Source organism: Emydura macquarii, unplaced genomic scaffold (assembly GCF_026122565.2).
Source record: "Emydura macquarii macquarii isolate MOO-44397 ecotype Brisbane River unplaced genomic scaffold, CSIRO-AGI_Emac_v2 contig_3530, whole genome shotgun sequence".
NCBI classification, from domain to species: Eukaryota; Metazoa; Chordata; order Testudines; family Chelidae; genus Emydura; species Emydura macquarii.
Window position 1 is genome coordinate 2,006,844 of NW_027133667.1, and position 24,491 is coordinate 2,031,334.

At 40.0% G+C, this 24,491-nt stretch overlaps 2 protein-coding genes across 3 annotated transcripts in view; one reads left to right on the plus strand and one right to left on the minus strand.

Moving 5' to 3' along the window:
• The first annotated feature begins 8,568 nt into the window (after window positions 1-8,568).
• On the plus strand, window positions 8,569-9,760 carry PMCH (pro-melanin concentrating hormone). Its single transcript, XM_067536141.1, has 3 exons — window positions 8,569-8,817; window positions 9,422-9,626; window positions 9,711-9,760. The coding sequence occupies exons 1-3, from the start codon at window positions 8,569-8,571 to the stop codon at window positions 9,758-9,760; spliced, it is 504 nt and encodes a 167-aa protein (XP_067392242.1).
• A 292-nt stretch (window positions 9,761-10,052) lies between these two features.
• The window catches only part of PARPBP (PARP1 binding protein), an 80,403-nt gene continuing 65,964 nt past the window's right edge, over window positions 10,053-24,491 (minus strand). For both annotated transcript variants that reach the window (XM_067536137.1, XM_067536138.1), the window contains 2 exons: window positions 11,223-11,388; window positions 10,053-10,478 (listed from right to left, as the gene is read on the minus strand). In XM_067536137.1, coding sequence (XP_067392238.1) covers window positions 10,147-10,478; window positions 11,223-11,388 — 498 coding nt within the window. In that variant the 3' untranslated portion in view covers window positions 10,053-10,146. The remainder of the gene's footprint in view (window positions 10,479-11,222; window positions 11,389-24,491) is intronic.

Genomic DNA, 24,491 nt, shown 5'->3' on the forward strand with positions numbered 1-24,491 from the left:
TCTGTCAGTACCTGTACCATCTTGCTCGCAATAAAGTGGAGGAACACTCCACATGCTTGTTGAATAGCCCGTAATTCTCATGCTGATGTGCATGCACCTCTCCTCCCTTGACCAGACCCCTTGTGTGCCAAGATTGGTGCTGATATGGGCCCCCCATCCGAAGTTCGAGGCATCCAATACCAGGATGGCCGAGGGGACTAGTCAAGGGCGCATATCAGTCTCCTGGATCCAGGGAGGGGATCATGGAGGCAAGGGAGACCATGTGAAATTTCAGCCTCTTGAGATATTTGTTAAGACGATGCAGGTCTAGTACAGGTCTTAGACCCCCTTTCACTTTGGGGATGAGGAAGTACCTTGAGTAAAACCCTTTTCCCCTCATGTCTGGTGGAACCCCTTCTACGGCCCCAAGGCTGAGAAGGGTCTCTACCTCTTCCATGAGGAGTTGCTCGTAAGAGGGGTCCCTGAAGAGGGATGGGGAGGGAGGAGAAGCAGCAAACTGGAGGGCATAGCCTGCCGAAAGTATACCAAGGACCCAGCGATCCGAAGTGACCTTGGCCCATTCGGACAGGAAGGGAGCTAGGCAGTTCGAGAAGGGACGGGAGGGATCCAGGGAACAGGCTGGAACGCCGTCCTTGGGCGCACCTTCAAAATGGTCTCCTTTGATTACTGGATCGCCTAAACGACCCATGCTGGGGGGCTGAGGAGGACCCTGGTGTTGGTTGACGTCTCCTAGACCCCCTTTTTCTGTTCCTCTGTGTGCAATGCAAGCTGAAGCAGTTCCAGCAACCATCACAGGATAAAAACCAGGAAAGTGGTGTATTAGGTGTAGTGAGTTTGTCAGGTCTGAGACAGGAGTTGCTTGTAAAGAACCCTTTGCCCACTGGTACAAATGGGCCTCTGTGTCATAGATACTGGCAGGTGTTTCAGCACCAATGGCAGTTCTAGTTCTCTCCTGGGTTCATTCTCTGTGTTTTGGGTTGATTCTGAGTGGCGCATGATCAGATTCATGATTTGTGTCAGAGGGCTGTTTGGCACAGTAGAATGCTCATCTCTAGTCTCAATGCTGTGTAAGGCCAGATGGATTTCTCTGCAGAGGCTTTGGATTGTCTGTCATTATGGGAGGACTCCAAGCTCTACCTGGTGCCTCTGCATTCAGACCAGCCCCTTTTGATACCAGAGTTTGACACCAGAGTTGTGTAGTGCCTGTTTTGATGCTGTTGGCATCTTTTGTGCCAGAGGTGCTGGTACTTGGTTCCTTTTTGGTGCAGTCTTCTTTGCACCAGTTTTTGGTGTAACTTATCTGCCTGATGGGGTGCTGGATGACATTGGCTTGTCCACTAGCAGGATCTTGGAGGTCATCTCCTTAGGTTTCCAGGAGACATTTGTGGATTGTTCCAGAAGATGGATGCGAAGACTAGCATGTGTGATTTGATGCAAAGGCATAGGAAAGGGTAAATAAAAAATCCTCAAAGATCTCTATATTTGTAAAAGTAAGTTCCACAAATTTCTACTTTTAAACATCAAGAAACCAGAAGTAGGTAAATTATTCAACATTACAATCTGGTTCTGATTCAGCTCTTCATCCATAGAGATGAGCCAAGGAAAAGCCAAGATAGTTAAAATACTTTTCTCATTATTCCGTCAGCCACTGTGACATTATATATATTTATTTATTTCAAATTATGTATTTTCTTTCTAGTCAGCTCAAATGCCTCAGCTCATGTTTTGGCTCATAAAGCCAAACCAGACCCTTTGGCTTGTCTCTATTTGCAAACTTTCTGGCCTGTACAGTTTTATAGCAACATGGTTTGAATTTCTGAGACCTTCTAAAACAAGTAACAAGGATAACACCCATCAAAACTGCTTGGTGATGGTCCTGGTATGTGTCAGGGGAAGGAAGGGTATGTAGCAAGCTAATGGTATACTTGTGTTGTGCTTGGTTCATAATTAACTAAAGGTCCAGCTCAAAAAAATTTCCTGTAGTTGAAGCCTCCTGCATTTTTACCCAACTGTGGAGTTTCTCCTTTAGTAACCATGCCTAGGAAGAACCAGTTAGAAGAAATTCAATAAGTGGCCTAACTCAAATAAGTGTCTCTCACTTTCTGTAGAACTTCTTCATTCATAAAGAAATGCATAGATTAACTTTTATACCCTCTGCTTTAGATCTTCAAATTCCTGTTAAGGATAATCAGTGACAGAAAAGACTTTAATACCCCTTTGAAGCTTCTATTGGCAACACATGCGGACAAATGCAGTACTGCATGCTATTCAAATTTTACTCTTTTCCTTCAGTATTGAACAAAATAAATCCAGATCTACACCTATGAGTAGCACAATCCCTCTCGTGTACTTAGTCCAATTTTACAAAAGTAGAGGACCATGATGAAATCTATGGCTGGCAAACCCAGCACAACTTTAAGCAAATACTGCTTCATATAGCTATATTCAAAACTGTGGAATTTATTGCTGCAATACATAATTGAGTCAAAATATTTAGGTGGATTTTCTAAGGACCTGATAATGTTATGATCACTTATAACATCTTAGTTATACACGTGAAGGAAGGAACATACTGTAATATTACTTCAGGACAACTGATTATCTCTAGAACACCTATTACCATCACACACACATTCAATTGTTCCATCCATTAACAGCATTGTAGGAGTCAAGATATCCCCCTTGCTCCTTCTACACAGTTATAGCATTACGGAAATTGAACATGTACATTATGAAGTATTTTTAGCCAAACTTTTGAACTTCAAGAGATTTGGTTCTCAGTCTGAAAGTTGAGTAGCTTTTGATTTTATGTGGATGTTCTCTGTATATAACTGAAATATAGCAAACTGTATAATATATACAAAATCCTAGGTAAAAATCTTCTTGCAGCTATCTACTAAACTTCTGTAGTTGATTTTCTACCTAGTGTCGCTTCTGTTGCTAAAATATTATTCATATATGCATACTACATATAGTATATAAAAATGTGTTTGTACATTTAAACACACTAGAAGAGATGTGCTTATTGTTTAAGATGATTGCTTAGCAAAGTCAAGCTAATTGAGAAATGTCATGGGAAAAGGAGAAGGTACTCAAAGGGTGAAATTCACCCACATGCAGAGGTACAGCACAAGTCCTGTGTACTAATTAAATTATCATAATAGGTCTTGTGATGAGCCCTTTGCACAGAGATAAACTTCATCCAGAATATAGTGCCATAGCAGAATCTAGATGGCACTAACAAGACGAAGCTCTTGCCTTTACAAAAAGATGAGAAGTGTTGGTAAAACAGAAAAAATATAACTTAAAAGGAAAATATTAAGGGCAAACGATATTTTCCAAAGCATACTTCAGATTAATAAAATCATGATCCTATAAGACAGACCATTAACTCTGAATATGGACCAAAGACCAACATTGGTGGGTAAAGGACAAAGGAAAAACAGTGTGCTAGTGTAGAAATTATCATCAAACAGGGATTTTGGCACTACATCCTAAAATTCAGTAACGTTTTTTTATATTTAAAAATTCATTCAATAGTAAATTACGATATACTACTTATTGCTTTTCATTTAACTAACATTTTTTTAAAAATCCCTAAAAAACAGAAAAAGTATACCTGGTTTTATTTATTGTTCAGAAACACACAGAGCTCATTAGACTCAAAAACTCAGAAATTAAAATTAAGAGTAAATAAACTATTGAAAGAAAATGTCTACCAAATATTTGTTTTTATAGGAATGAACATATAATAAAAGATAAGATTCAGCCATGTTAAGTGTCATCAACCAAATTTATTTACTTTTGCATACCACATCAGATTCATGATTAAGTCTGATTTCACAGTAACAAGATTCCATGTAAAAAGCAGGAGTTGTTACTTAAAATAATTGTAAATGACTGATGTAAGTAGTACTAGAAAGGTACTAAGTTAATATTAAATGTAAAAAGAAAAGGCCATTTTGATAACAGACAAGATTTTAGGCAGCAATTTATAATACGAATGTGATTGTTGTAATTTAAAACATTTTAGTTTTCTTCCAGAAGTGTCATGTTTGAAGACTAAAAGGAAAAAATATGCATTTTATTTAGATTGTGAGAACACCCAGATACAATGGGCACAAATGCATATAGTGAACTTGTGAGGCTACTGACTGACAGAAGCTACCTTGTGCTTAGGCTCAGGAGCCACGGAAGGTACTCCAAATCTGAAAAAGCCAGGTATACTCTGTAGGGTATGTACTGACCACAGTTTAAGACTCTACGTGATTTTAGAGCCATGTATAGCAACAGGGCTCTTAGTAATGTGGGAGACCCTATTGGGCATGTTCCATTACCTCAGATTTTCCTTAACTATCAGTCAGTGTATGTCTACACTGCTGGCTTCATGGAGATCGATGCAGCGGGATCAATTTAGCGGGTCATGGAAACCCACTCAATCGATCCCAGATGGGCTCTCTGGTCAACACCAGTAATCCATCTCCCCAAAATGAGTAAGGCTGCGCCGATGGGAGGGTATCTCCCATTGACGCAGCACCATGAAGATGCCACGCTCCATGAACGTAAATACGTCGACAGGAGATACGCAAGCTACTTTATGTAACTTACGTATCTCCCATTGACTGCTGGTGGCAGTGTAGACCAGGCCTCAGACACTGCTGAATTTTAAAAGGGGTTAGGAGCTTTATTTTTGGGCTGCTCTCAACTGGCAGCTTTATTTTAACAAATAACCAAGGAAGAAGAGAGGCCATCTGCTTTTAGGTCTTCTGCCCCTAAAAAAGAACTGGCATTCATTTTAGTGATAACACATTCCATGACTTTCAGACAAAAGGACTCCTCTCCCCCCTAAACAATAGCAGCTGTAGAGTCCTTAATAACAGCAATGAGGGAAGTAAAGTGCCCTTCCCAGTCTCAGATAAGTGTTTTGTTTTCTTTTCTTAAAAAGGCTCAACCCAAACCAAAGCCTATCTTCCTTCCTCCCTGAGCCACGAAAGGATGGAATATAACTCTAGGATTTCAAGCAGGCCACCGGAGAGCGAAGAGAGAAGCTTGCTATTTTGATCAAACTGGTTCACCTAAGAACTGACCCAAAACTTGTCTGTTTATCTGAGAATTAAAAGAATTTGGTAAACTTCTATTTTAAAGTAAGTTTTCATGAACCTTTGCTTACATTTCTTAGAATTGTCTGGATCTGGAAATAAAATTTCAAATTCTGAGCGAAAACAAAAAAATGTTTTAAAGCCTTTACTCATGAGATAGAGTCAGAGTTTCAGACCAAAGAATTTCTAATAAGTCTGAAGGCTTGTCTACACTTAAAACATTACAGTAGCGCTTTAGAGTAGACACTAGCTACACCAACAGAACCACCGCTTCTGTCAAAATATGTAATCCCAAAGAGGTAGCAGAGTAGCTAAGTCGACGGAAAAATTCTTCCATCGACCTAGTGCTGTCTACACAGGGACTTAGGTTGGTTTAACTACGCCACTCAGGGATGTGGATTTTTCATGCTTCTGGCCAACATATTTAAACCAGCCTAGTTTTCTAGTGTAAACCAGGCCTGAATCTCTCTCTCTCAAACTGATCCAAATCTTGAACTTCACTAGTTCTGCTTTCTCCAACTCACATACAAACTTCTGATCCTTACAATCAAGGCCCTTCGCAATTTATTTCTACTCAGTTTATCTATTCATACTTCTCCACATGACCACTTTTTGCACTTCCAGTGATGTCAGCTTTCACTGCCCACTTGTCTGCTTCTCCCATAAGAACCTTTATGTCTGCTTTCATGCTACTCCTTATGCATGAAACACTCTTGCAAAATCAATTTTCACAGTGCTGCTTCAAATCCCTTTAAGACCTATTTCCACAGTGACACTCAGCAAACAGTCTAATAACCACTACCTAAACAGGTGACCCATTGATATGTTGTGAATTATTTAAAAAATGAACTGAGTATAAAGCTGCCAAACTGTGCCTTAGATAATATAGGCAACCCTGTGTTTCTGTAAGTGTCACACATATTTCCCCACTTTTTTTTTCTTCTGTTCTATACTCACCTGTCATATATTTTCTCTATTTAGATTGTGAACACTAGAGGAGGGTCTGTCTTATTTTATGTTTGGACAGCACTCTTAATAATGGGGATCAACCTAATCCTGATTAGGTACTGTAGGTGTTACTATACTATTACTACTACTACTACTACAACATAAGACTAACATTAATAAGAGTAGGAGACCAGGGTTGGAATTTTCAAAGGCAGACTGACCCTTAATGAGGTAAGTAAATGGAAGATAGGAGTATAAGGATTTTTCAAATGTACAACTTAAGTGAAAACAAGAAAAATGTGTGCACTGGCATTGATTTGCCCAATATGGACATGTTGTAGTTGAAGATTATTGACCAATCTAAGGCATGCCTACTGGTAGGCACTGGTCCAGATGTCTCCTTGGTGCCAAGTCAGTGTTGGAAAAGTGCCTGTGGAAAATATTAAAAGCTACCTGCTGATAGAGAAAAAGGCTTTGTGCAAAAAGTCATAGTAGCAGTTTGATGCAAAAGTGAATTTTAGCTAAATATAAAATTGGGCTACACAGAAAAGAAAAAGATAAATATTAAAGAGAAATGGAGAGGTGGGAAGTGCTTAGTCAGCTGCTTGGACAGTTTCCTGGTGGTCTGGGAAGTTTCCCTGAGTAGGTGGTGCATAGGTGTATGCAGACACCTCTTAGGCCTGGTCTACACTGCCATCAATGAGTATCTTGCGTACCTCGGGTCGCCATACTTACGTTTATGTAGCACAGCGTCTTCAAGGTATTGCATCGACGGGAGATGCCCTCCTGTCAACGTAGCCTTAATCCTTTTGGAGAGGTGGATTATCACTGTCAACTGGAAAGCCCATCTGGAATTGATTGAGTGTGTCTCCATGACCTACTCAATTGATCCCACTGCATTGATCACTGTGGGGCCAGCAGTGTAGACATACACTTAGAGATTGGAGTAAGGGTCTGTTATGCCAATGAGCAGGTCCAAAGATAGGAGTCATGGGACCAGGGCCAAAAGTCAGACCTGCGGTCAGACCGGAAACAGACAGGAGACAGAAACAGGAAACAAAGCCTAAGATCAGGGCTGGAGCAGTCAAAAAACAGGCTGACAGGGTTCAGCAACCAGAATAAGGCTGAGGGCAGAAGCCAGGAAAATGGGCTGAGTCAAAGTCAGGAACTGGATACAAGGCTGAGAGTCAGGTATTGAAAAAGAGGGTCTGTCATAACAGTAACCCAGAATCCACTTTGTTGCACAAACACCTTCCTGTCTCTCTTTCTAACTTAAATAGTGAACTTGGCCCAATCAGGGACTCTGGTGCTCCTCCAGTCATGTCCCTGGGAGTGGTACATTTAGTGGAGGGCAGGGCCGTAGGGCTCTCAATTCTCCAGTCATTACTAGAGCCATTGAGTGGTATTGCGGATGCAGCAGTGGGCCTAGATTCAAGACCTGCGGATCCTCAGAAGGTGGATATATGGAAGTCAGAACTGGTGCAGAGGTACAGGATCACTTGCAAATGGTCCTGGAATCAAATAAATCCCTTAGGATCTGCTAGGTCTGGGCAGGCCCCTTACACTTTCCCCAAGGGGGAAAAATGCTGCTCCTCAAACAGCACAATGTGGGGGAATCTCCACAAAGATCTCCTTCCATAAACTTTTATCCTGTTTCTAAACACAGGAGGGGAGAATAGGGCATTAAATCTGGAAGATTATTTGAGGCAAAACCAGAAGTTTCTGTTCAGAGTGGGAGAGGGAGACTCCTGCTATCTCTGTGATGGCAGAACATCTGAAATTATGATCTGAGTACTGACCTATTCATGTTTACAGCACTGACCCTTTCAGATTGGAAACTGCTTCCAAACTTTGACAAGAATATGGATCAGCCATGAGTGAGGATTGCCTCCTATAGCTTCAAATAAAAAGGTACACAATTTACTAGACAAATGTTAAAGGTTTCAGCTTTGCTTGTATTAAGCCAATAATATTATTTTAAACCATCGCTACCTTTAATGTTTTTTTTCAGTTCTTTTCTTAAGATTTGAAAATCAATTCCACTTTAAAATATAGTAGACTAGGGTTTAAAACAAAATAAGTCACTTTGCTGATCCTCTTTCTTACATGTGTAAATTAGTTCTTTTCTAAAACTGCCTTAAGTGAAAATTAAGACCTAATTTAAAAAAAAGCATGAGTAGAGATTATGATATCCTGTGAATTTTGTTAAAATTGAGCTATTAAAAGGAACTACTAATCTGTACTGTTCTATGAGTCTACAAAAGAGCTAATAATCCATGGTAAAAAATACCATACTTAAGTAGTTCTAATTTATATGGCATTACAAGTACTATTCAAAATGGTAGCCTCTTAATTATGAGTCATTTATACAGGGTGATCTCATAAGCCACTGAAGTGGTTTCTATTCAATCTGCAAGATATATAAGGCATAACTGGAGAACACATTAATTTACATGGGGCAGCTTTCCTAAATAATATCTGAAACCTGCTTAACTTCCATGCAAACATTAAGCAACTAAGAATGCATATTTCATCCTGCATGTTAATACTAATTTTCTCTCTCTTTTCTCAAGGTTTTTTACTTTCAGTTTCGAAGTCTATGCGAAAGGTAGACGATGATGATATGATACTAAATACACTCAATATAGGAAAAGCTCTTCGGAATGGAGGTAAAACAGAGAAGACAGGGGCTACACCTTCTCTTGAGCATTACAAGATGGAGGACAGCAGCTTTCTGGATGAAGAGGAAGACAGAAACCCAAAATTCTTAGTGAGTTTCCATTTTTATAAATTCTAAAATATGAATAAAAGCTCATTTTATAGTCTGTTTAAAAGGGTTAAAACTTACAACTTAAAAGAATGTTGTGGTGGATGATTTCAGTTACAAAAGATCATGCAATTACTGTATACTCATAGGCTAAGTTTTCAAATGTAGATACCTACTATTAGTCACCTAAATCTGAGTTTGGGAACCTAAATAAGTGACCTGATTTGCACCAGGATTCCAGGTGGTCAGAACCTGTAAGAAAATCTGAGTCTACTTTCATTTAGATATCACTGTTTGAAAATTTTGTCCATTCTGTGCTAAGAATATATTTTAGATGTCAGCAGGATTAGCCATTCATACCAAGAGGTTTTCAACCCTACTAAATAATTAAATTTAAATTAATCTGATCATCCACATTCTTTTATTAGGCATTTAGATTTTAAGGTGTTTTAGCCAAAGACTCAATGTATGACATTGTTCGCTTTTAAATGACCGTCTGTTATAATGCCTTTGTTCTGAATGGGGAAAATAAAAATAAAATTAAATAAAAAAAAAGAATTAAAAACAATGTTAACATTAAGCCTCTTTTTTTTTTTTCTTATTTCAGAATATAGGTTCTAAACATAATTTCATAAGCCATGGTCTGCCGCTGAACCTAGGTATAAAACAGCTACCTTATCTTGCATTGAAAGGATCTATGGCTTTTCCATCTGACACTGAAATTCAGAATATTGAATCAATACAGGAAAGGAGAGAGACTGGGGATGAAGAAAACTCAGCTAAATTTCCTATAGGAAGGAGAGATTTTGACAGTAAGTATGTGTATGTTTTTCCACAAAAAGATTATTTCAATTCAACTTAAAACATAAAAAGAGTAAAATGATTTTTTTCTTCAGTGCTCAGGTGTATGTTGGGAAGAGTCTATCGACCTTGTTGGCAAGTTTGAAAACTATTGGCCTCTTCTCTGAAGAAGATTAAATCATTGGTTGCCAATTTAATGAAACTTGACGTTATAGTTTTGGCATTGCTATGTGTACATCTAAATACTAATATCTGTATTTCAAAGTAGAGGGAAACATGATTGATACTTTCACTGGATAACCTAGTTGTAATAGTTACAATGTATTGTTACTGAAATTGAGAATTCTGCACAATCAAGACTTGTTGTTGTATTTGTCTAATAAATAATGTATGTAACCTACTTTCACATAATACATTTGGACACTATGAAGCCAAAATGTGTTTATGCACCTGTTATCTTGTTCTTTCAAAATGTACAATGTTTATTATGGAATAGTACATTTACTATATACATCAAAATAAAAATAAGATTCAGAGTCTAAAAAAGTCAGTTAATTTTGTCTGACCACCAATCAATTTATTCTTGGCTGTAGCCTTTTTGCTTTTTCCTGCACCATCTAGTTTGCTGTTCATTTTCTCCTGTAGTAGGTTTGATTTCTTGGGTCTCTTAATATTTGTGTACTGAGATGGTTCGTTTTCATTATTGCAGATGACCTTCTCAATATTCAAATCCATGTGTTTCCTCTTTGAGCTTTTGTTTCTTGGCTGACAACTTTTTGCTTTTTCACCTTTATTTCCATTCTGATGAACATTTCCAGAACTCGTTCCAAGTGCTGGTCTTTCAGGAGATGACTTTAGACCTTCTATTGTGTAAGAGAATATTGGGAAGGAAAAAAAAGTTACTATTCCTAAAGTAGTTAGCAGGATATTCCTACGATTTAAACAACATAAAGGTCATGTATCTGTAACAAAAGAGTGCTTTCTGAAATAAATGAATAAAAATAATTTGACTGACCATCAACTATCCAACAACAATGAACAAACCAAACCATAGACACACTTCACCATTAAATTTTAAAATGACATTATGCATGCATAAATATAACCATCAACAACTTCAGGAAATACGTTTATACGCTGATCAAAATGCTGCAAAGGATGAATATACTTATGTCCTAACAATACACATCTTGTAATGTATTATTGTTTAAAAAATAAACTTAACAACTAGCCAAAATTTTCCCATTCAAAATATAAATTTTACTCAAGCCTTAGGTCATCTCCATAAAACAGGTAAAAAGAAACCTTACGTGGGATTAAAATGTATTTGGAGGTTATGATGGCAATAAAAAATAAATCATTTAAATATATACTGCCAATTTCAAAGCACTTATCATACATAGCATAGACTAAAAAATATTTTAGATCAGTTTTTACTGACTAACTTGTTCAAAGCTTTAAACACGCAGTTTTGTTTTTTCTTGAAAAAATCCTTTACATTTGACTTTTAATAAAGATTGTAGTAGTTTGTCTAATAAAAATCAACAGGTATAATGCCTGAACAATCAGTAAAATTTTCTCATTCACTCAGACCTAATGCAGTTTACCTGTAGGAGGCTCAGCTTCAAAACAGAGAGCAAGCCTTTGTTTTGGTGCTGGATGTATGCAAGTCGGGATTTTGCTCATACTGAAAAAGTGCTGACTCTTCTTCTCAGTCATCAGGTCATCTTTGTAAGTACAAGCGAACTGAGACCTGATCAAGGGTTGTTTCATCTATGAGAAGTGAATGACATTAGTTTTAATTTTTAATGTTTGTTTAGAAAATTATTTTAAACTGCTTTATTATTGGTAAAATAAAAGGTCATGGGTATCATTATTTCCCCCTCCCTCCCAACCTTAGCTTAAAAGGTAAAATGAATAAAAAAAATTACCTAAAATACCAGGAAAATTAAAATATGCTTTCAACACAACCAAGATGAAGTAAAGTGTTTATGATTTTTGTAATTTAGATAAACTAGTTCTAGAAAACTTGAATTTAACAATAAATGGAGGCATTCTAAAATGAATATTTGTTTGATTTTTTTGATTCGTCTCTTTTTGAAAGATGCATATTTAAGCCTTTTAAAAGCCCCTCAACCTAAGCTTCCCTGTCAGAGATTTTTCTTTTGGCTTGACATTTGGTAGCATCTATTTACCATTTTGAGCTTCTATCTCAGTGAGTATTTGCCTAGAGCCAAATCATCATTTACACAGGCTATGTACAAGATGAGCCCCTCCCCCTTCCCACCATCTCCTTTGAAATGTCAAAAAGCAACCTTCATTGGGATGAGGTTCCCCACCAAAACAAACTATGTAAAAGAGTAGAAAAAAGAAACCTCAGAAAAGCATCTCCTCAAAAAGAGAGACAAATAGCGGTAGTTCAATATAAAATTTGAGTCAAATATACTAAAGACTAGTCTAACAGTAGAACATGCAATATTATTGTATACTTGTTAGATGAAAATTTGAAATTTTAAACTCCCTCATAAAACCAATCATCTCCATACAGAGTGTAAAAGGCAGGCCAGATGATTTCCCCAGGTATATTGTCCAAGTCCCAAATGTGTTAAATGCATCTGCATAGCCTGAGTTGTCAGAATTCTACAATGCCAAAGAACACTATCATATCTACCTCGGCAGTATTTTTAGAGACAATTGATCTTCTCCCCCAAGCTTCCAAAGCCAGAAACCTGGCTGATTAGTACATATCAATCAGAAAGTATGGTTCAACAATAAAAAGGGAATAAAAGTGACATTGTGGGCTGTATCTCCATATTCACTGGCATCAAAGACTCCAGATCAAATTTGTTCAGTTTACATATAAAAATATGGTTTCCCCAGCTACCAGCACTATTAAATCAATCTGGGATTTGAATAAAATATCAAGCTTTGTTCTTTCTGGACTATTTATTCCCAATAATATATGTTCTGCAGATCAAATTTTGCTTTGAGTTCTATCTGTACAATTCAGCAGACTTCGAAGTGATTGACAGGTGACCCTTGGATGTCTGATGGTTATTGTGTTGCTTGCTAAGGATAAGTGAGGGCTATTTCTGTCTTATGTGGTTTTGCACATCTGCAGGAACCAAAGTCAGTGGTTTTAGATAGCCCAATAACCAATGCTTAGCTGACAATATAAATGTCAAGGCTTTTGAGGTTCTGTCCCTGTCTCAAATAGGGTACAACATCTCCGAGCTTAGGTGAGAAGAAGAGCCTTTCAAGCTGGAAACCTTAAATCAGTAATACTCAGACTGAGGCTTGGGAACTGCATCTGGTTCTTTAACGTGGCTCCTGTGGCTCTTTGCAGCACATATTAAAACACTATGTAATTTACCTATTAACCAATCTAAGTTATTAACCAAACAAGATGCTTTTACTATGTTATTAACCAACTGTAAAATACTTGGTCAGTCATTTTGCTGTGAGAATTCTCTCTATATAACTATTGCGGCTCTTTTGGGTAATATTGATTGCTAATTTTGCTCCTGAACCACTAAGATTGGAATATCACTGCTTTAAACAAAGAACTTTAGAATTGTAAAAAAAGCAGCCCTGACAAAGAGGGAGAGGCAGGGTCTGCAGCGAAGCAGACTGTAACTTGGTCCAAGAAACAGGTGTACCTGGGATAATTTGGGTTTACTAAGTCTTGAGGGAAAAGCTAAGCTTTACGTAAGAATATTCATGTAGGCCTATAGTTGTTTTAACTTACTTCTGTCTGATTGCTATGTTCCTCTGGATAAATAAATCTTCCTTTGTTTTGAGGAAACTTTTGGGTGTGTCTGCTTCTGAAGTGTCTGGCAGGCGCCAACTGAGTTGGGCCTGCTTGTGAAACTTGTTTGGTCAACAAGGATATTGTAATATGGAGACGCAGTCTAAAAGCAGGGTGAATCCGAGGAATCGAATTTGAGTGCCCACAGACAGACTGAGAGAGGTCAAAGGTACAGCTACACTTGAACTGTGACACACTTTTATGTGTGAAGAGAAAAAGTAGAAGTGCCCAAGATGAGATCTTGTAAAGCAAATGGACATTAAAATGCAGTTCTATTCAGAAAAGTAGCTGTAAAACAGCACCTTCTTATTCAATAGATCTAGTCCCTTTGTGTATTTAATAGTATCTCCTTACTTTAGCGACAAAAATAATTTGCAATTATTTTTCCCCCTATTGTTAGTACTATAGCACCATTACAGCTAAAAGTGATTTGGATTCAGTTTTGGCTTGTATATTATCAATGGAGTTGTTAGCTGGAGATTCTAATTATAGACTAATTATCTCCCTCATTGATAGTCAAAAAAATATTACAGATCTTTCCCATGTTCTTCATGGTAATGTGGATGAGTTACAATCTGTACAGACCTGACTAAGATATTTCATTTACATGACAGTTCTAGCACATGGAACATCAAAGAAGTCAAAGAAACCACATGGGTTTCTTTTTTACTTTCACAAGCCTTAATGAGGTAAGTCAGCTCTGAAAGTTTGTAAGAACATAGTGAGTCAAATGCCCTGGGGGATGTCCATTGAGATCGCTTCAAACTTGGACACTTTAGGACTTTAACACTAAAGGCCTGACAAAAAGCCATTTGTCTATAGACTTCATTGGGTCTTGGCTCTTGGTCTCAAAGCCTAGTTTCTCTGCAGTATTACACCCTGTGTAGTCATTTCTGACTATGCAGTGTGTGCAAAACCTTAAACAAAATAAGAATTGTCCATTCACTCATACTGATGCTACTGTTTCACACCCATTTTAAATAAGTGTATATGACTGCACAAGGTCCAAGACCATGCTAATCAAGCTTTAAGAGTTTGCTGAAGCACTTGAAGCCAGCTGGTCAGGGGATGGGTATTTACTAGCAATAAGTTATGGTATATGCAGGGTGCAGCAACAACAACAAAAAATGTTTAAAGCAGAAGGCAGCAAGAGCCCAGGACTGAATTAAAGCAGAGGTATTACATGAGCTCAATAGCTTCTGGGGTCATGTGATTATATCATAATCTTGGTTTACACTTTAAGAAAGAAATAAAGACTTTAACCCTCATTGTTGCAAAGAGAGGCACGAAAATGAGACCTGAGTGTATTTGATGCAATGATAACGGTCTGAATTTGTAGTCAGCATGAAACAACAGTTCTTAGAAGTGTAAACTGCCCTTTTCATCTCAATGTGATGTTAAGTCCCAAGATCCACTGAAGCAGATATACCCCACCAGCTGAAGTAAGTACTAAAGAGTACATCTGCTGTCCCCTGAGAGGAAGGGGTCCTGCTGCTGTAGAGGAAGGGGGGATTATATTGTTTTCCCTGCCTCACTAGAAGAGGAGAGGGGTCCCCTGCCACTACCACACCAAGAGGGGAGCAGTACAATAAGCATAGACACCTCGTTTTGTGGTATACCAAAGGCAATGTGGGGTAGCATATTAGGTAGCATATGCACTTACTTGAATTTTTGTACCTTTTTTAAAAAGTGCACTTTATTTACTTTGTTTATGATATGCCAACAAGAAGCCCATATTTTCCCATGTATTAAATGTTACTAATGTATGCCCTCCTTTTTATTTCTAAAAAGTTACATCTGATAATCTACTCCAGATCTCCCTTCAACCTCTGCATACAGACAGAACTGCCAACACTTAGTCAGTAAAAATGCTCAGAGTGGGTTTTTATACACTGGAATAGCATAATAGAATTTAAAAGACTACATCAGTAACAACAAACACATGTTTTTATTTCTGGCCAACCAATCAAGATAGTCTTTGGAGAAGGAAAAGAGTGGGGAGAGAGAGAGAAAAGGAGATAAAAAGGAGGAAATATTTTTCTCTCCCTTTGTAAAAAAAATAAGAAAGGGAGGTTGAAAGAGATTTAAAAGGAAAGAGAAAGAGTGGCAAAATGTCATTTGCTTTGACCAAACCAAAGTATCACTTTATTCAACCATGAAAAATGTCCTGGCTATCCTTCAGATAATAGCAAGTTTTCCTTGTCCCAAATCCATCAAAATCTTTAGCAAGACACTATACCAGCCTTTGACTATCTCAGGTTCACTCACTATTGTTTTGAAAGCATTCAGTCTCAAATCACCACATCAATGGGATTTGAGGATGCCTTGAGACTCTCAGGATTTGGCTATAGGAAAGCTGTTTAGGTGGCTCCTGGAATCACAAATACTGGGCTCTCATATAAGCAGCGTTTATCAGATGCTAACAGAAGTTAATGGGATAGCAAAAAAGGCTAGAATTATTCTTTACTGCAAAATGTCTATCGTGTCAAAAAATAAGTAAAATTGTTTAGTACACTCCTCAGAAGTTAAAATCACTAAGCAAAGATGTTCCTCATAATTCTCCATTAAAAACAAACAAGCCAAATCTTGTTTGGTGCAGTAGATGAGACTAGTATCACAACAAGATTGCTTTTCTTAAGTCAAACGTTGGGTTTCTCTGCACAAGTGTAGTGGATACACAGAAAATCTTAATAGCTTCCTGTTGATGGTCTTCCAAAACTCTCTTTATTTATACTGGAATCACAAATAGGCAAAACAATTCTTGCTAGCAACATCTTTTGGAGAACTAAACAACTAAGAATAATACCCAGCTTCATGCATTGCTGTCAAGTCATTTTACACAGACATAATCAAGTCACACGAGAAAGGCAGATTGAAATTCTCTTCTTTGTAGAGCTTTTTCCTTGGAAGAATTTCCGTGTACAGTAAAATTACAATGAACTTCAACTTGACAAGGTTTGGTCGAGTCCTTTATCCACAATTTTTTTTAAAACCTGAAATTAGTGTTAGGTTCCTACTTGGAGAAAAATAGTACCTTGTATAGGAAAGGTTGTCTCCAGTTATATTAAGAAGAGAAATAAGCCAAACTACTGAAAATTCACTATAGTTGTTGTGGGCTAAATGTACTAACAATGAAGTACAGATTCTAAAGTCATATTACTGTACATTATAATATATATCAGCAGACCAGAAAAAAATCTCTATATAAAATAAAAGTAAGTTTGTTCATTCTCCTAGTATTTTCTGTACTCGTAGCCATCTTGCCTCCATTCCTTTCTGTTGCCCAGCTTCTCTCCCTATTCATCACTAATGGGTTAATGACTCCACCTATGAAATTCAGAGGCTATCTAATGTTGCTGCCAGAAGCTCAAGAACGAAGCCCTGTCTTTCGCTCAGATTTTTTGCTGCGATCAGTGGAACATTTTGATGGTTCAGTTTCTCCTGACCATTTTTTTTAATTAGATAATCTGCATAAAAACGTTCTTCCTCTCCTCCCCTGGATCATATATTTGGCAATGTGGTGGTTTCAACCACCCAGTCCACCATTGCAGCATCTCCTCTCCAGGACTTCTCTGCCCTCACATAGGCATGGCAGGGCTATTTTGCAAACATGGGCTAAATTTAAGTAGTGTTCCCTTTGTGAAGCAACATTTACAGGCTCTACAGAGATCAAATTATGCTGCCTGTTGAAAACCAGCTGACAATTGCACTGCCAGGGAATGGGGCTCAAAGTTGGATCAGCATGTCAGGTTCCCCCAAGAAGCTGTGACTCCAAAGCCCAAGTGGTAGCTTCTGAGCACTCAAGGAAAGAGTCCGGACAAGGAAGACAATATCCAGTCAGCTCAGGGGGTATGTCCTGAAACAGATCCAAGCAGGAGGAAGAATAAACCCTGAAAAGATCCAAATGTCCCCATCCCACAGATAAGAAGAGAGTTCTCAGTTCTTTGGACAAAGAAACAGGACTCCTGCACTGCTCCCTTTCCTCTCACTATGAAGCAGGGGATCCTCATGATCTTTAGGGGTTCATCTTGCAAAACCCAGAGACTCCAAGTCCCAAAACAGCAAAAGCAAACATCTTCAGAAGGCAGCAATTATTATAGATAATGAACAAATGGGATGAAAATCAGGAGCCTTCACCATCCTCCCCTCTGAGGAGTGTTTCATGGGGATTTTTCTCCTCTATGGAGGCTCCCAACAGTGTTCTGTAGCAGGCTCACCACACCCTGCCCACCCTACAGCATGGTTGGCCATGCAGAGAAGCCTGTCAATCCCCTGAAACCCTCCCTCAGATTGCTGTGTGATGGGAACCAGTTAATCAAGTAAAGGTTTTGAACCCAATGCAGAGAATTGCTCACCCAGGAGTCAAAGCAGGCATGTCCCTGGCCATAATTTTACTATAATAGAATCACAGGATTAGAAAGGACAGCAAGGGTCATCATGGAAAAAATTTGTAAAGATCCGAAACTTCATTGCATCAGTCATTTCCTGGCAGCGGTCTTCTGTAGTCAGTTATCTCCAGTGGCTAAAACTCTGAGTGCCATCCACTGACTTCATCCCGAGTGGGTTTTTTAAAATGAACCTGCAGAAATTTCTTCTGACAATATGGAACCACACACCTGATACAGTGCAGTTAGGCATCATCCTGAGATCACATCTTAATGTCTCTTTGTGGGCAGGTAAGTACAAACATGCTGAAAGGCAACCCAATTTTCACTCTGGATTGCTCAGACTTACTATGGAAGAAAGACTCATAACACAGGAAACATACTTGGAAGACAAATTTCCAAAATTTCAGAGAACAAATCCTTTTAGTTCACCTTGCCACTATATCAGTCATATGTTTGAACCATAACAAACAAACCCACATGTAAACATGGTCCTATGGAATTGGACCAGTGGTCCATCGAGTCCAGTATCTTGCCTATGAGAGTGACCAGATACCAGCTACTTCAGAATAAGGTCAAGAAATCACGTACCAGACAATTATGATGCTCATAAGGGATGTCTCCTTCTACCTTCCATTAGAGGTTGTCTTATGATTAGAGCATGAGTGTTTTTATTCCTTCCAAACCAGGGAGAAACCAGAGGTCAAAGTCTCCCCCTGACAATGGAAATAATGTGCTGGGCAGAGAAGAATCTGCTACCTTGCAAGACAGTTCACATAAAGGATACAAGAAAAAGGAAAGTTGAAGAGTTCCTAGTCCCTCCACTGCTCAAAACACACTATGAACTTGCTAGTTAGCCAAGGAACACATATTGTACCTAAAGAGGAGACCAGTCCTCTTGAAGCAAGGACTCTTTCATCCAGACTAGCAACACCTACAGTTAACATCCTGGACATTGGAAGAGAAGTGTACTTCAGCATGGATTCTCCATTAACCTATGATGTATTTTGGTATTCAGACAGAACTCAGAAAGGGAATTTCATTAATTGATTTGGTGAAATTTACATTTCTGATGCAAGAGGAAACAGAAAGCCCTTTGGGGCACAGACTACCTCTTTGTACAGTGCCTAGCACAACAGGGCCCTGACCACTAGGTGCTACCTTTATATAAATATAATAATAATAATCACAAACTTCTGGTGACCTCAGCCACATTAGAATTTCTCCAATACCACTGATTTGAGTCCTACAACCAAGCACCATACAAACAGGAGAACCAGCCCTGGTGGTGTTCCATATGTAGGCACATAAAACACCAGAAGCCAAGATTGGTCTATGACAGATTACACAAACCTGGATGACCTATCTAGCTGCCATTACCTCCGATAGGCAGGTTTTGGAATTAGTTTTCCTACCCATACAAGAACCAAACTGGTGCTGTTTTGAGGAGAAGGCTATTCCTATAGCTCCAAAATCTTCTCTATGCAAGGTAAATTCTTCTTTCCTGGGAAATAGTTCTACCACCATTTTATTCTAACCCTTAACATTCCTAGCACTAAGATGTATCTCAAGCATATGGAGAATACACACACCAATTGTACCCTATTCATCTCACTCTATCCAAAACACCAAGGCCCCAAGGCCTCACGGCTGCTGCAGGCAAGAGGTTAAAATCCTGCACCAGTTGGCATGCTAGGCATCTAGGAGACTATTCACAGAAGTCCCTAGAAGCATGGAGGAAAATTGTGTGGCCCGCATCTAAGGAAGATTTGCAAAGTTAAATTTCCAAAAGAGGCAGTTTTTGATTAGAAAGTGCAGCTGGGTTGGTTCCCACCTTGCTTTATCTTGCTTTATTGGGTAGGGAGAGGACTTCTGCAGCCCAACATCTCCCACAATTCTGTTACATCTGGGCAGCTACCCTTCACTGTGTCTTTCTGGAAGTAGTTTAAAGTTGTAGCACTGCTCATGGTGGCCACACCCCTTCTCCTGATGGCTGCCAAATCTTCTGCCTCTGTGGCTAGCACCAGTTCAGTGGCGGTTTGTTTTACTCCCATCCCTTCCTTTTCAATTATATTTTTTCAACAATTTTTGAGCATCGAGGAACGGTTTTCTGCTCTTCCAAGACCCCTTCTTCCAAGCACCAGGCAAAATCCAAACAATGCTCTATATGTGAGGCAGCTTTTCCAGGCTTGGCAGAAAATGAATTACGTCCTGCCTCTTCTCAGCCAGCCAACCCTCTCTCTGCTAAGAAATGGACTCTGAATCGGACAGGCATGTTGGGGCCCATACTTCTCCAAACAGCTGCAACTCCACCGCAGAAAAACCTGACCAGGAGAGACAGAGCAGAACAGAGGGAGAAATTCTGAGAATGAGGAGGACTTCATCCAACCAATCTGCGTGATAAGTCCTGGGGCGACACAGGACCACAACGGTAAGACTCTTATGGGACTACCAGTTCCCCACAAGTCATAAAATGGGTCTTAAATAGTTTTGGGAGAGAAGCAGAGTTCATATCCAGTCTTCCCCCTTGTTCCCAAATGAAGTCAGAAAACTCTGGTGATAAGACCCCCATCTCCCACTGATGGGGATCGGGGCCCTGAAGGAGAGGACTTCAAAGGAGAACTTTCTAGAAAGCTTCAGGTTCTACATAAAGGCAAGCTGCAAAAGGACTCACCCTGACCAAAGTCAGCCACCCATGCCCACAAAATGCATCAAAAAACCGCAAAAGAACAGAAAGGGAAAGGGGAAAAAAATCCACAAGGTATTTGTCCTCTAACTCAGACCTCTCCTCTTCTCCTGAGGGAGGAGAGTTTTCAGATTCCAAAGCTAAGAGGGAGTTAGAAAACATGCAACAATTTTTGTCCCTCTGAGAAATTTAAGGCAATATGCAAAAAGAGTGTGTTCACAACCCATATCCAACTCGAGCAGGCTCCTGAGGATAAAGTCTGGTCTACTAAATTTAGGTCAATGCAAGGCAGCTTACATTGACCCAGCTGTGCGTGTGTCTACACTTAAATTTGGCTCCTGCCAACATAAGTGCCCCATTATGCTGATTTAATAACACCACCTCCCTAAGTAGCCTAGAGTCATTATCAATGTACTTAGGTTGATGCAGTGTGAGTGTATTTATGTTGAGCATAACTGTCCTCCAATAGCTGGCCCACAATGGCTCACACTGACAGCTCTGGTCACCATTGTGAACTCCACTACCCAGATGTACTAGAGACCGGAAGCCCTCCCTCCTCTTTAAAGCCCCACAAATTTTTGAAATTCCTTTTCCTGATTGCCCAGCTTGGCAAGCACACTTAGCAGTTCTCCATTGTTGTGTGCAACTGCCCAGCTGACCATGCAAGCTACACAGGCTCCAGACATGCTCCTGCTGGAGTAGATAGGCAATACTGGATCTCCTGGGCCTGTGTGGAGAAGACATGGTGCAGATACAGCTACAGACAAGCCAGAGAAAAGTGGATATTTACAAACAGATTGCTTGGGGAATGCAGGAGAAAGAATACAACAGGGACTAGCAGCAGTGCCATATGAAAGCCAAGGAGCTGTGGCAGGCATACCAGATGGCCAGGAAAGCCAATAATCCATCTGCTGCCAAGCTGCATGTCTGCCACTTTTACAAAGAGCTGCATGCCATGTACAGCGGAGACCCCCCGCAACCAACAGCACAGTGGACACTTTTGAGGAGCCCAAGTCATAGGTCCCTGCTCTGAACAGCGAGGAGGATGTGGACAAGGCAGAAGAGGAGGAGTATGGGGGACAGGTGTCAAGCACTGGCAACCGTGAGTGCAGGGGAAGACAAAGTAGCAAGACATCTTTTGACTTATCATTAATTTACTCATGTTAGAAAAAGTAGTGGTACAACAAAGAGAGGTAGAGTTGCTATCTGCTTTTCATTCCCCTCCAGAGTTAGGCAGGGGGTCCATGTGGAGCAATTTGTTTATGTACATAGGGATGTCTCATGAATCCCCATGAGAAGTCTCTGTGAAACTTTCACAAAGGTACTCTGAAATCCTCTGCTAAATGTTTCGAGAGAGGGCTGTCTTATTTCTTCCTCTGTGTTAGAACACTTTCCTATGCCACTCAGGAGAACTTCAGCAGGAACCATTGCAGTACGAGCAGCATATGGCTCAGGCGGCGTCAGGATGCCAGCAGCAGCTGTATTCTCTCAGCCTTTATTATCTTCAGGAGCAAGAGGAGCTAAAATTACCACCACCTATGGAAAATGATGCCACTGTTCGGTGCCATTGCCCTATACTACTAGAATGTTATATGCCTACATATACAGCAAATCACCACACAATTCATACCAGACTGCAAAAGTCCAGGGCCTGGTAGGTAGGTAGGTAGGTACCGACCAACCGACCGAATCTTGTGAGTAAACAACAGCACCCCTTCAAACAACCAAAGGCACATTTAACTGCCATTCTGCACTTGCTGAGTCAGTAGTTGAAGCGTTCTTTGGTACTGTTGAGGTGGCTGGTGTACAGCTTCATGAGTCTGGGGGAGCAAGAGGTAGGGTGGGTCGCTCAGGATCACTACTGGATTTCAACATTACCAGTGGTAATCTACCAATCACGAAAGAAAGTCTCTGCTTACAGCTTTCTGAACAGTTCTGTAATCTTAAAGATGTAAGTTTCATACACCTTCCTTGATCAGCCCACGTTGATGTCAGTGAAATACCCTGGTGATCCACCAAGTGCTTACATAACCATAGAAACATAGCCCCTTCTGTTGATGTGGCAAGGTGGGCTGGTGCCAAATAGGGATATTGTGCTGTCTATCGTTCCATCATAATTCGGGAATCCCAACTGCTGAAAATCCATCCACTATGCCCTGCACATTCCTGAGAGTCAGAGTCCTGCGTAGCAGAAAGCAATTAATGGCCCTGCACATTTGTATAATAACAGTTGCCGCGGTAGATTTCCTAACTTCAAATTGATTCCCAACTGATTGGTGGCAATCTGGCATTGCAAGTTTCCATAGTGCAATCGCCACTCGCTTCTCCACTGTCAGTGCAGCTTTCATTCTGATGTCCCTGCACTGGAAGACTGAGGTGAGGTCAGCGCACAGATTCAGGAATGTAGCCTTGCGCATCCATTCTACAGCAAGTGCTCATCATCCCAAACCTCCATTACGATGCAATCCCACCAGTCAGTGCTTGTTTTTTAGACCAGAAGTATCACTCCGCCATCTGCAGCTGCTCAGTGAACACCAATAACAACTTTCAATTGGTTCTCGCTATGTCCCACAGCAATCTGCCCTCCAAAGAATCACCATGTTCTTTGTAGCTCTTCTTGTGACTCTACAAATACTGCAGGATTATGTGCTCTGTGCTTGAAATGCTCATGACAATAATTCAGAGCTGTGCAGATTCCATGCTTCTGTTGAAGATGGTGGACAGCAAGGAGGGTTGCACAAGTTTGTAGGATTTTGAAAAAAAGGCATGAAAATTATGGGATACAGATAACATTATGGGATGGAGATAGTTGCAAACTGGGACGTTGACCTTATGCTTACAGTCATCCCTGAGCAACTCATTTTGGCCCCATCATGAATTGTCAACACTTCCTAAAAGACAGCAGGCTGGACAATGGTGAGTTGCAGTGGGATACCTGTGCATGGTGCACCACATTCTGCATCAATAAAAGCAATCCCGGTGAGCACACGCACCTCCGACATAAGGAGCCAAGTATGCATGCGCACATGAGATGTACTAACTGCATTGGCTGTATGCCAAAGTAAGTTGAGTCAACATAAGTTTGTAATGTAGACATGGCCTCAGCCACCAAGCAAATAACTTCTCTCAAAATCCTTCCCCAAGGCAGTGATTCCTCTGCAGTCCTCCTTTCTTGGAGGATATGATCAAAAAGGAATTGGAGAAACCTGACAAAGGTAAATTAATTAACTAGCATGACCTTTGACTCCAGAAGCTGCAAAAATCAAAGAACGTTATTACTGCAGTCCCAAAGGCTGATGTCGCAGTGGCAATCCTTACCTGAAGATATAGATTTTTTTTAAAAGAGGAATTCTCTCATAAATACCCAACAGACAGGAAAGTGGAAGCTCCCCACACAAGGGATTTCAAACCTTCCTTGTTTACCCCCAGAGCATCACTAACTGCCACATGCTTTGCAAGAGTTATAATGTCCTTGCTGGAGGACTTTAGGGCTCTGAAGGACAGCGACCACGCTGGCTCCAGCCCTATACTTAAGAAAATTTCCCTAGCAACAGCATTCATGGCTGATGCCTCAATGGATGCAATGAGATTTTCTGCCAGAGCCATGGCATCCAAATCAGTAGCCACAAGTTACATATGGCTATAAGCCTGGAAGGTAGATGCCTTCCAAAACAGGGCAAACAGTGGACTCCAAAAAAGTCCTGTGCTCCTCTAAGTTCACAAGATCTCTCCTCTTTGGAGAAAGAAAGTGGCAAAAAATGCTGCAAAAATCTAAGCAGTCTCTTCCCTCTCCATTGAGTGCTCTCAGAAGGGAGTACAAATCTGCTTTCAGGCAGACAATCCTTTCATCCATCCACCTCATAAAAATATCAGAGAAAGGACAGCAGATATACCAATGGAAAGTTTTGGAACTGATGCTTGGCAGGAAAGCCCAGAGGTGGTTCTGCAGCCCACCAAACCATGTTATGATAATATGACACACAGATCTGAATCTAGG

Excerpts from the sequence above, each read along its gene's own strand:
- PMCH (XM_067536141.1), top strand. The coding sequence starts at position 8,569 with ATGCATATTTCATCCTGCATGTTAATACTAATTTTCTCTCTCTTTTCT. Across the intron at positions 8,818-9,421 it reads ACAGAAACCCAAAATTCTTA|AATATAGGTTCTAAACATAA; the intron begins GTGAGTTTCCAT and ends TTCTTATTTCAG. Across the intron at positions 9,627-9,710 it reads AGGAAGGAGAGATTTTGACA|TGCTCAGGTGTATGTTGGGA; the intron begins GTAAGTATGTGT and ends TTTTTTCTTCAG.